Source organism: Anomalospiza imberbis, chromosome 14 (assembly GCF_031753505.1).
Source record: "Anomalospiza imberbis isolate Cuckoo-Finch-1a 21T00152 chromosome 14, ASM3175350v1, whole genome shotgun sequence".
Classification (NCBI taxonomy): Eukaryota; Metazoa; Chordata; class Aves; order Passeriformes; family Viduidae; genus Anomalospiza; species Anomalospiza imberbis.
The window spans coordinates 17,963,179-17,976,010 of NC_089694.1; the positions used below are offsets into that span (position 1 = coordinate 17,963,179).

The window sequence follows — 12,832 nt, forward strand, 5'->3', positions numbered from 1 at the left end:
AACTCTACAAGGGTTCTGCCTTTATGCCACTGTTGCCTTTGGTGTACAGTGGTGTAAATGCACAAGCAGCTGTGGTGTGCAGTGAGGAGCTCAAAAGGACTCAGCTGGAGCTAAGAGTAATGGTACTGTACCAGACAGATCAGGAATCTCTTCAGTTTACTTTAAAATATGCAACTTGTTAATAGAAAATATGCTCCAGCACCTCAGGTGTCTACAGAACACAGTGCAAATGTGTACTTTCTTTCACTGTGAAAATAATACACATGAAGGTAAATGCAGATGCAAGCCAAGCCTTGCTACACTTCAGTGGCTGATAGTTTATTTCTGTTTTTCAGGTGGGGAAGCAGAGGTGGATGTGAGGTCAGGAGCTGGCACAGGGAAGCTGGGGTGACAGCAGCATTCAAATCACTTATTCTTAGTGCTGCATTTAAACAGAGAAATCCCTTTTCTCAGAGGATAATGCACAGTTCTGCTGAGCACACTTAGCAGGGCTCTGCTGCCCAGGGATTATGGGCTTGGGAGGGCTCAGGTTCTTTTCATGGTTAATTCCTGGGAGCATTCCAGACTCCTTGCTGCCCTTCTCTCAGTCGTGAAACTGGAGAGAAGCCTGGGCCTGCTCTGCACCAGGTGTTACTTGGCTGAAGCAGATGAATAAACCACAACTTATCACTTATTAATCAGCAAGATTTGAAGTATTCAAAGCTTCTGCAAAACTATATTCCCAGAGGGAATTTGGTATAATGTGTGGTACTCTAGGGGATATATTTGAGTTTCTATTGAGTCAGATTCACAAAATGTTGGGGATTAAGGAGCTCCAGATATGGGCAGGCCTGCATGCTTGGTTTATTGAGGGGTGTTGCTGTCAGCAAAAAGAGATTTTTACTGTTTGTTCAGGCCAACACAACCTGCTGGTGGGATTATTGTTAGTTTGGGATACACCAGTTGTCAAAATGCCCAACAGAGTGTTCATCACAAGCCTCTCTTCTTTCTTCTATATTTGTATTTCATCTTTAGAAGGGGAAGCAGAATATCTGCTTCCTGTTGATCAAGGATTTTGGTCATTTTTATACAACTGATGGAGAAGAGCTGCAGTTGGTGATGCAAACACCACAAGTGGGCATCATGGTGGCAAACTGGGTACAAAGGTGGGGTTAAAATAAGTGAGAATCCTGCATCTTTTCTATGGCTGCTTGTGACATCACACCCTGGACAGAAATACACAGAGTGCTGTTATAAGCTTGTTAAAATCTGTTCATTGTGTGTCTGTTGTGGTCTCACCATGGGTTCTGGTGCCTCCATCAGAAGTGCAGTTTAGTCAGCAGAAGGAGTTTCAGTATGAACTTTGTCCCGGGCACGTTACGTGCCTGGGCCATGTGAAAATCAGCGGGATGTTTGGAAATCCGTATTTTGCCAACTGGATGTCAAATCCTGTCCTAGAGATCCCTGGATGGGAAGCCAGACTTGGCTGGGGGATAAGCTTTTCAAAGATGTCTGAGCCTTGGAGTTTGCAGTCAGGGACAGACAAGGAAATGCAGCCAATCTGTTTTTTTTTAAAGAAGGGGTTTCTTTTTTTAAAAAAAATGTCTTTCAAAATAGTTAAATCTGTATTTTGCTTTCAAAACGTATCGTAGTACATGAAGAACTTAATTCTGTAAGATCAGACAAAGATAACACCAGAAGAGACTCTAAAATCCTACAGGTCATGCCTTCAGTTCCTATTAAAATTTTATCTAATGGCGAGACGAAAGCTTCTTCCTCCAGCAGTGAGTGACTTTTTTTCAGTGCAGCCTGAGTCATTTCAGACCAGACAGCTACATTCCCTTAGGGATGTACTGGTTTACAGTCTCATTCTAGTAATAACTCTCCCAGCATCCATCAGATTTGCAGGCCCAAAAGAAGCTCCTACAAATCCTTTAAGGTGTTTTTAAAACCTTGGATAGATAGGATCCTGTAAATTACAGACAAAGCCTGAAACTAATTTTGGGTGGGATAGGGAAGGGCTTTTTGGGAATTACTAAAAAGATGCTGTAACTCTTCTCTGCCATTTCTAAATTTGGATTTAATGTATTTTTGGTTGGTATCAGCCATGTAAATCAAGGAGTGGTATTTGGTGCAGTGTTTAATCTCAGCTGCCACTAGGTCTGTTCCCTAATAAACCACTGATGCTCCAACAGTGCATATTTGTTATGCCTGCTAGATTTATCAAGGCTACTTTTAGTGGAGACTGTTCAGGACAAGATTTTGATTATTTTTCAGGCCTGGTGCAGAAGGCACTTTGTGGATGAATGTTGATGTGCTCTTGGCAGGGAATGACACACTGAAGTAGTACCTAGGTCTGTAAACATAAAGGGAAAACTGGCAAATTTATAAAATAATCAGGGTGGTCAAATGAATTTGGTGTTCTGAAGCTCTTGGAAAGCTTAGCTGCATCTTCAAGTACCTAAATACCTTTATAACTCAACCTCTCTCAACCCCTGGTTCACGTGATTGTAGGTGTTTGCTGATGGCTGACTCGCTTACTTTGTGGAAATACCAGCAATTTTAAAATAACCATAAATATAGCATTAAAACAAGGCAGAATGTTTTAAGAACAAGCTGTCGTGGGAGTGCTAATGGAAACAATTATCAATGGTTTGCATGATTCGTGGGGGAAGAGCACAGAGCTGGTGCTTACTCCAGAATCTCGTTTCTTCCTCCAGGGGAGAGTTATGTCTGCTCATCCGACAACTTCTTCAAGAAGGTGGAATACACCAAGAACGTCAACCCCAACTGGTCTGTCAACGTGAAGACCTCTGCCAACCAGAAAGCACCTCAGTCCCTGGCCAGCAGCAACAGTGCCCAGGCCAAGGAGAACAAGGATTTTGTGCGCCCCAAGCTGGTGACCATCATCCGCAGCGGGGTCAAGCCCCGCAAGGCCGTGCGCGTGCTCCTCAACAAGAAGACTGCCCACTCCTTTGAGCAGGTCCTCACTGACATCACTGAAGCCATCAAACTGGAGACAGGGGTGGTCAAAAAGCTGTACACCTTGGATGGGAAGCAGGTAGGAGGTTTTACAGATGTTATGTCTTTTTCTTCCTCTCGTCGTGCGGCTTTGCTGACTCAGAGCAATTCTTGAAGCCTAAAATTAAGCTGAGATGATTGCTGCCATCTGTTCCCTTAGAAGTATGGCTTCTCATGCCAGTGGTTAGGTTACTAAATTTTCCCTGATATTAATACCAAGTGAAGAATGTAGCCGTGGGTCTGGGTGGAACAGATGCTCGCCCTGCACGCTGGCGTGCGGTGCGTGTCTTCTGGGCCAGCTAAAGAAATAACAGGGGGACTGGGGCTCATGGCCACCAGCTGATCTGGCTCTGGACTCACTGGAAGAACTCTCCAGGTTTGGCTCCGCTCAGTGAAAACGTGTTGCTTCACTTTCCTTGCCCTCTGGTGAAGGCTTGCTAAGATAAAGTGATTGATCCAGGCAGCTCTTCTGTCCAGCTCCAGAGTGAGCAGGGAAAGTGTGGAACTGTGGAGCATTTCCTTGACTAAACGCACAAGGAGGTAATGTGCAGAAAGAGTCAGAAATATTTAGCAGGTCATCAAAATGTGCTTCATGTCTACATGTTGCTGGAACTGAAGGAAACATCTGTCTCTTGTTAGCAGCTACACAGCAACGAGCCATTTCATATTGCTGTATCTATGAAAAGCCTTAAAGGAATGTGGGGGATCATTTTTAGAGCTGGGAAGAGCTAGATTCTTCAAGGGCAATTCTGAGCCTGATTTAATGTTTTTGTTAATTGTAATTGAGGAATGATCTTATTTTTGTCACTACTTTTCCTGCTCCAGATTCTGGAGTCAGGCAGCACACCTCTTTGTGTGGGTTTGGACGCTGGCTATTCTAGGGATTGATGGTTTTGCATTAAATTAACTCTGTCCTGTCTCTGGAGAAAATTATTCAAGGACTGGCTCTGTCCAAGGAAATGCAGATTTTACAAATAAAAATGTTCATCCCAAATACAGGTTCCTACAATGTCCTGCTCAATCCAGGAATGTAGTGTAGTGCCTGGGAGCTGAGAGCAGCATGTCACTCTGACCTGATAGTCTGGTGTCCCTGCTCATGGCAGGGGGCTGGAACTAAGTGATCTTTAAGGTCCCTTCCAACCCAAGCTATGCTGTGATTCTTGCTTTGTCCCATCCTGTGTCCTGCACATTAGTTACTGTCTGGTTCCAGCTTCAGATGCACAAAAAATCCCATCTGTCTGCCAAAGGTTTCCTTTCCACCTGTCTCAACACAGCACTTTTCCTTCCTCAGATGCACAGTTTGAACATGAGAGGGTGGCTGTCCATAGACACAGTAACCTGCTGGAAATGAGCAGTGATACCAGCAGAGATGCACTGGAAACCTTGGGAGAGACCAGGGAAAGAGGAAGGAGAATCTCAAATGACCTGTGCTCCCTGAGGTGATCACACCTGGGCATGGGACCGTGCCCTTTGGTCACAGCAGCTTTGCAGAGGGTTCCATAGTTGGATCTGGCCTGAGAGCAGCTCCCTGCTCATGCTGACACTGTGTCAGTCCTGCTGTTCTCCCAGCTGGGAAGGAGGATCTTAATCTGAACCTGTGAGTGGCCTCAGTTCTTTGAGAGCTGCTGGCAGTTTGGGGGTGAGATGTTTCTTTGGATGGTGCAGAAGTAGGGATGCTCTGTGAGCTTCCATCAGACTGCTCTCTTCTCCACCTTTTTAGCTGTTTACAGGAGCAAGTGGTGATTCCCTTCCACCTCTGGTTGGAGAGCAAGACGGGATCAGCCCTGATACAACATTTAACTTATTTCTCCGGCTTTATAATTCACCATTTTATGAAATGAGACATTTGATTGCATGTTGGAGATGCCACTGGGAGTTTCCGTGTGTGCAAATGTACACCCAGTAACTGTGTGCAGTTATCGCAAACAGCGAGACTGTGATTTGGCAATAATGGGATACTTGATGGGATGTTTGATATTTGTTTGCAGCACCAATTGCTGTTGAAGCTTCCTGAGGAGCAAGCCTGGTTCACCAAGACTTTGTTTTTAGTGGAAGGTTTCCTTCAATGCTTGTTCTTTTATATGGATGTGTGTTCTTAGTGTGGAAGTCAGAGCTAGAAGCTTATGCTGGCTCTTAGGGTTTCCATGACATACTGCTCCATAAAATCTGACCTCCTGACATGACATTAGGGGGTTTTGCATGTCTGATGCTGACATTAGAAAGAGATTACTGCATGCGTGATTCTGACAAACAGCGCTTTATTTTCAGGAGGAAATATTCATGCAGAAATGCAAGCTGCTCAAGGCTGAAATACTGACAAGAATCCTGACAGTCTGTCTCTTTGAGTGCCATCAGAGGCACGTTGCTCCCTCTGTTGTGAAATGATAAAATTTACAAAAGGAGTGTGTACAAAGGGAAATCATCCTTCCTCAGTCCACGAGCTGGAACTTAATGAGGGGAGATGATTATTTTATTTATAGGCATTTCCATAGTGCTCATCAGTGCAGTAATCAAGATGCTTTAGAAGTACAGACAGTGGTGGCAGTGACAGGGTGGTGTGTGAATAATTACATTTCTGTGCACTGCAGACCTGCTGCAGTTGGAGTGTGAAAGCAGCTAATTGAGAGCTGGTGGGCTGTGTTTGAATAAATGTAGCACTTGAATCAACAGTGGGGTTAGGTTATTTTAATGAAATTGTGTCTTTTTATGTCTTGGGTTGGCTGGAGAAATATGGCCCTTGAAGCTGCTAAATTAGCATCTTGTATTTAAGTAGTTTATTTAACTTGAACATATTTCTAATGTCTGTACTCAAGCTGCTTCCCTCCCTGGAGCAAAGCATTACCTCTTGATGCACATCCCTGAGCTCAAAAGGTTTTACAAATAGTTGACCAAAAATAAGTCGTGACATGGGATCACAACAGAGATTTAACTTTGGAACTTCCATGGCTGTACAGGAAGTGGTATGGGTCAAAGAATTCCATGTATTAAACAGATGCTATAATGGGCCAAATTCAGCACTTGGTTCCGTGACTACAACTGCTGTAGTGTTGAGATGTGCAATACAGACAATTAAAATACACACATTCAGGATTTAATTTGGTCAGGCCTGTGGATCATGCTGGAAAACAGTTATTTTGGTCGATTCTTCCTCCTTTTTTAAACTCTTAGTTCTACCCAATGTCCCAAGTAAGTCTGGATTCCTGGGAGCCCTGGCTGCTTCACAGACCCACGATGACAGCTCCTGCCTCGCGTCGTTAACAAGCCAAATTAGAAAGCAGAATTTGAGAGCATGGATGGAGTGGCATCGGGATATTTTGAATGCAGGAGGCTGAGCTAGACTTTGCAAAGGTTGTGTAGATTTCCTGTCCTGCTCATGCCTGAGCTCCTTGCTCACCATGGGGCACAATGGGTCAGTGTTCTCTGGGGCACAGGAGGCTGCTCCACCCCTGGCAGCCCAGTGCTGCTGCTGTCAGCACCTTGCTTTGCAGGTGGGCTCTGCCTGCATTCCTGCCTGCCTCTCAGTGACCTGTGGAAGCTGATGTCTTTTGTGCACCCTCAACTTCTCTTTTCCTGCCCTGTGTTTTATTCCAAGGTCTGTGAGTGGTTCAGCCAAGTGCCTGAAGAGATGCAGTGACACAAATCAATCCCTTTTTTTTTGGTCATTGTCTGAGTTTGGCGATACTCTGAAATTCATCAGGCATGTCCAGTTGTACTTTAGCATTAAGATATTCTTTTATGGTGTGGGATTTCTTCTTTTTCTCCAGCTGTTTTATGGCCATGCCTTCATTAACTAAACACCCCATTGTGTGACCCAACAATTATCATCACCAAAAAATAACCAGAAAAGGTGCTGTTCAGAGCAGGGAAAGCTTGCATGCTTCAGCTGCACATAAATAGAGATATTCTGGTCAACAAGCAGGCAACAGATTGTGGTTTTAGCCATGATAACTTGCAGTGATCTCCTTTGGCCTTTGAAATCTTCAAACGTGGGGAGAAGTCACCCATGCTCTGCTCATTGGCTGTTCCCTTGCCCAGACACAGTGCTGCTGCTCCATCTGAGTGTTAGCTGTCTCATCAGATGAAATTACATCCATTTCCATATGTCAGGGCACTTGTGACTGCACTCCCAATAGAATTTCCAGTCTTAATAAAACGGTCCCCTCTAGCAGCCTTAGCTTTGATAAGGACATCAAGTGGCAGGTGATGAGGGGAGTTCATTCTGTGTTTGCAAAGCTGATGCCAGAGCCCCGGGGGCCAGCCCACCTCTCCTGGCCAGGCAAGAAGTTGCCATTTCATTTTAGATTTCCTGCACTGAGGAAAGGCAGCAGCCACAGAGAGAGAAGCAGGATGACAAAGCTTACAGCAAGTTTAAGGTTGGGACTTTGTGATCAAAGTCAATAAATTAGTTGATAAAGCATCTCCTAAATACTGCATCTCCTAAATATTAAGGCATCCCTACAAATTGCACTGGAGAAACCAAACTTTGGAGTTGCTGCACTGATTTTAAGCTGGATTTGGGGAAAAAAAATAGTAAAAAATTAATCACTCAAGTGTTGATAACAGCAGTGGACCAAACTCTTCCAGGAGAATGTAGATCTTTTGATTGTATTAATGAAATTGTATCAATGAGACAAGGAACAAGGTTTGTACTGAAATAGAAAAAGGCCTCCAACAGCTGTAATCTGTAATTGGTGCTCAGGAAGGAGGTGACACCTGTGTGACTGTACCCAGTGACACCTGCACTGCTGGAAGATCAGAGGGAGCCTATTCCCCCCAGAGCCCTGGCAGGAGTTAACTCACACCCTGAGGCACCAGGTTCAGGGTTACAAAGTGAGCAAATTGCTTTGTGTTATTGCATATGTTGAGGAGAGTCAGAACAACTCGTTGTTCTAAGTTGTTGTCTGCCCTTTAGGATGCTGAAGAACTGCACTGGAGTGACCCCAGAACCTGCAGTTCCATGCACTGGTGTAAAGCTGGAATTCAGCCTCCGAGGAACTCGGAGGGAAGAGCAGGAGAGGGTGCAGTGTGTTCTGTACCCCACCTTCTGCTAAAGCTCCTGCAGCAGCCAGTGCCAAGAGGAGTCCCACCTTCCCTCCCTGCTGCACAAAGCTGGAACAAGCCCAGATCTGGTTTGCATCTGTTCCTCAGCCCGTTCCTCTCGCAGCTTCTTCTGAGATTTGTCAGGCCCCGTGTAAATCTCCCATTTTGATAGCAAGAGGACAGGTCTGGCTGGGCAGAGGAGCTGAGCAGGCAGGATCCCTGCCCACATCACTCAGGATGGGGATTAATCCCAGCCCAGCTCCTCCCCAGGGCTGCTGCAGATGCTCTGGCTCAGGGTGCTTGCGTGAGTGAGATCACTGCTCTGCAGCAGCCGTGTGTCATGCGAGGGGGATTAGGAATAATGTATGGACTGGAGAACTCCTGAACCCAGTCACTTCCAGAGCCAGACAGCACAGCCTCGTTCTCCACCTTCAGGGAGCTCTCAGTGCGAGCTGCAGGCTCAGCACTGCCTGATTCATGCCCTGACTAGACACTGACACAGACAGAACCAATTAGTCCACAGGTATCCCACAAGGATTTTAGCACTCACTAGAATGAATAAGCCCAGCTTCCATGAGTGAGTATCTAAGTACTTAGGATAAAATATTCAGAAGACTTTCTAAGATGTTATTTAGGAACTTTATGCTTATTAATTTCTGTTTCCTCTGGGTCTGTGGGCTACAGAATCTGGGTGAAGAGGGGCCTGTCTGGAGCACTGTGAATCCTAATTCCTGTTCTTCTTAAAGCAGGCACAGGCTGATCTCAGCAGCTGAACTCTCGATCAGACTTGTTCTCCTGTGAGCATTGTACTGACCTGGTTACCCCTGGTGTGGTGTCCGACCACTCCACAAGACAGGTAGTGATGGAAACAGGGGAAAATGGATTTGAACTGTCAGAGGGCAGATTTAAATTAGATATTGGGGAAAAAAAAAATTCTTCTCTGTGGGGGTGGTGAGGTCCTGGCACAGGCTGCCCAGAGAAGCTGTGGCTGCCCCATCCCTGGCAGTGTCCAGGTGGCACTAAATGAGCTTTAAGGTCCCTTTCAACCCAAAGCATTCTATAATTCTGTGTGTAGAGCAAGGGGAGACAGTGGAGAACACCATCTTCTTGCAGACTTTGCTGGATGTTTTGCCATTGCTTTGCCTCACTCTCAGGTTCTGGAGGAGGTGTCATCCTCCTGCCTGCCACGCACAGAGCTTTGTGTACTCATTGGCACATTGCAGATCCTGGCTGGGGTAAAAATCTCTGGAAAATTCGTTTTTCTCTCAAGGCAGTGAGGCTCCCAGTCCACAAGCAGGCTCCAGAGTTGCTGTTTGCTGGAAATGGTTGATTTTAGAGCCATGCACTGACCACGCTCCACATGAACACCTGCTCCTTGTGCCACAGATGGCAGGCTGTCAAAATTATTGAAAGATGCAGTCAGAGGTGACCCGGTGACCTGGGAGTACGTGGCCCCTGGTACTGCATCCTGGTGCTATTCACACCCCGAAAGAGACGTATGCTAAAAATTCGATCCTCAGTGGCATCTTTATTTTAGCAGTTCTCTCTGTCATAGAGTGACATGTTCCCTTTTCACTCTGAATCCCAAGAGAGAAGAGGATTATTCACTGTAGTGCCAGAGGGTTTATCTTGGAATAAATGGGCTGAAAATGAGCAAGGGAAATAAGGCTGAATATCTGGAGCTGTGGACAGGCCAAGAAAGCCTTGTTGTTTTTTTCCATTGTGACTTTTTGTCATTATATGAAACTTAAGTTTCTGGTTCCTTTTTGATGCTTCAGCAGCAATCCCACCAATGTGAATGAGAGTCCCTCCTTCTCTGAGAGGGAGAAGGTTACACTTAAAATATCCTGAGCAAGGGTGTGGATTCTTGTAAATGTCTTATTTTGATCACCTGGAATAATCAAATATGTGAATTTCCCCTGTTTGCAGTGGGGAAATATCTTGCTTATTCTGGTGTGCCAGGGTCCTCAGTGTTAGGCTGTGAGTGGCATCACACATTACTTTTGCTCACCTCTCCTTACCTGCAGTGGCTCAAAGATTGAGCAAACACCCCTGAATTCCCTCAGGGGGACACACCTTGAGGATGTCCTGGTGGTTGGTGCCACGTTCCACATCTTGTTGCAGGTTCACCTCTTTTTCTTGACAGCCTGAAACTGTTTCTTCTTTTCCTTTACCTTACTAGCCTTCAACCAAAGACCAGTTCTTACTGGCCTTCAAGCAGAAAGCTGTTTTCACTCACTGGCAGGCAAGTTATGGCTCAGCTCACACTTTTCTCAAGGAAAAGCCTGCTCTAGGTGTGAATAAAGGCAAACAACCAGGTAACAGAGGCTGGGAGAAATGCTGTGGTGGGGCTGTCAGCCAGCACAACAGCATTTCCTTCTTTCTTGCCTCTGACACTGCACATGGGCTGAACCAGTGATTATTCACTTTTGTGTCGAGTACCTGTATCTTGATGGAGCTTAAATATTAAGGAAATTAATGAGTGCTGCAAAGGGCCCTGTGAGTGTGAGAGGTTGTGGCCTCCTCACCCTGTCTTTTGGCCACGATGCCAGTGGCCACAAAGGTGTTTTTGTGGGTCAGCAAGGGAAGGAGTGATAGCCTGGCAGAGGATGCAGCCTCCATCCACCCTCAGCTCTGCCAGGAGTGACAAAAGACGTGCAGAAATGCGTGTCATAACAGTGTGTCTAAAGGAGCTGAGGGGAAAAAAAAAATTGGATGCAATCCCTGGAGCTCGTCAGAGCTGGCTAAGGTAGACCTGCACATGTGGGGAGGTGCAGAGAGGAGCTGTGGGAGCTGAGGGCTGTCTCAGTGCTCCTCAGGCTGCAGCAAATCGATTAAAATAGAGCTGGAACTGCAGGCCTGCTCCTGGAGATTTGCTCAGGCTGAATAGGGAGGGATAAGCAGGGCTAATAACCAGAGCATTCACTGCTCCAAGCCACAGGCACACCCTGTCCCCTGTGAATGTGCAGCCAGGCCTTGCTGGATGTTATATAGTGGATATATAATAATAATAATAATAATTTACATTATTAAACCCAGTTCTAGTTCCCTGGTTAACTGCAAGCACTGTGTGTGTAAGTAAACACATTTTTATCCGTTTAAATACATTTTACTAAGTGTTGTACAACACAGCTCTGCAGCTCAATTTGCTGTCTAAGCAATCTTAACTCTTCCTGTAGTTAAAGAATCCCAGGGACTATTGTGCTCTGATATCCTCAAGCCATGTTATTGTTTTTGTTCTCTAAACCTAATAATTCAAAAACAGAGTGCAGTTTTTAACTGCACTTTGAAAATGTTTGTTTACTTTCACATTATTCTTTGACATAAATGTAAATCTCAGTGTTATTAACAATTTTTAAATTATCCACGTAATCTAAAATAAGTAGGAAATTAATGTGCCTTAGCTCATGGTACTTTTGTATTTTTTTTATCTTGAAAAATACCTCAGAACAAGGATTTTTCAGCTAGAGTGGGTGTAAGATCTATCCTACCTTTTATTGTTTCTTTTATCTTTTTTTCCCCCCTCAAATGGGGGATTTACTTATGAACAAAAACCCAACATGGGGATGATGAGATAATATGCCCCATTCATTAGCAGGATTTTTCCAGGGGATTTTGCTCCAGTCAGAGCTGGCATGAGAGGTCAGTCCTGCCAGTCCTCCAGGCCTGAGCTCTGTTATCTGGAGGACAATGAGCTCGAGGAGCTCTGACTGGCTCCACAGGAATCATTGTGCAGCCCCTGAGCCTGCGGGGCAGCCGGGGAGAGCAGGACTGGGGCTCCTTCCTCACTGCCCTGCCCTCACCATCTGCTCCGTGCTGCTGATCTGCTGCTGCTTCCCCTGCGGCTGCAGGAGCCACAGCCCGGTCCTGTGGGCATCAGTCCTGGCTGTGGGCATCAGTCCTGGCTGTGGGCATCAATTCTTGGCTGTGGGCATCAATTCCTGGCTGTGGGCATCACTCCCTGTCCGTGGGCATCAATTCCTGTCCATGGGCATCAATTCCTGTCCGTGGGCATCAATTCCTGTCCATGGGCATCAATTCCTGTCCATGGGCATCACTCCCTGGCTGTGGGCATCAATACCTGGCTGTGGGCATCACTCCCTATCTGTGGGTATCCATCCCTGTCCGTGGGCATCAATTCCTGTCCATGGGCATCACTCCCTGGCTGTGGGCATCACTCCCTGGCTGTGGGCATCACTCCCTGTCCATGGGCATCACTCCCTGTCCGTGGGCATCAATTCCTGTCCATGGGCATCACTCCCTGTCCGTGGGCATCAATTCCTGTCCATGGGCATCAATTCCTGTCCATGGGCATCACTCCCTGTCCGTGGGCATCAATTCCTGTCCATGGGCATCAATTCCTGTCCATGGGCATCACTCCCTGTCTGTGGGCATCACTCCCTGTCTGTGGGCATCACTCCCTGTCTGTGGGTATCAGTCCCTGTCCGTGGGCATCAATTCCTGTCCATGGGCATCAATCCCTGGCCGTGGGCATCAATCCCTGGCTGTGGGCATCACTCCCTGTCCGTGGGCATCATTTCCTGGCCATGGGCATCAATCCCTGGCTGTGGGCATCCATCCCTGTCTGTGGGTATCACCCCCTGGCTGTGGACATCAGTCCCTGTCCGTAGGCATCACTTCCTGGCTCTGGATATCCATCCTTATCTGTGGGCATCAATTCCTGGTCATGGGCATCAATCCCTGGCTGTGGGCATCCATCCCTGTCTGTGGGCATCACTCCCTGTCCGTGGGCATCAATTCCTGTCCATGGGCATCAATTCCTGTCCATGGG

At 46.4% G+C, this 12,832-nt stretch overlaps 1 protein-coding gene across 4 annotated transcripts in view; it reads left to right on the top strand.

Moving 5' to 3' along the window:
* The window catches only part of DCX (doublecortin), an 81,644-nt gene that overhangs the window by 20,418 nt on the left and 48,394 nt on the right, over window positions 1-12,832 (top strand). For all 4 annotated transcript variants that reach the window (XM_068205215.1, XM_068205214.1, XM_068205217.1 and 1 more), the window contains one exon: window positions 2,700-3,040. In XM_068205215.1, the coding sequence (XP_068061316.1) occupies window positions 2,700-3,040 (341 nt within the window). The remainder of the gene's footprint in view (window positions 1-2,699; window positions 3,041-12,832) is intronic.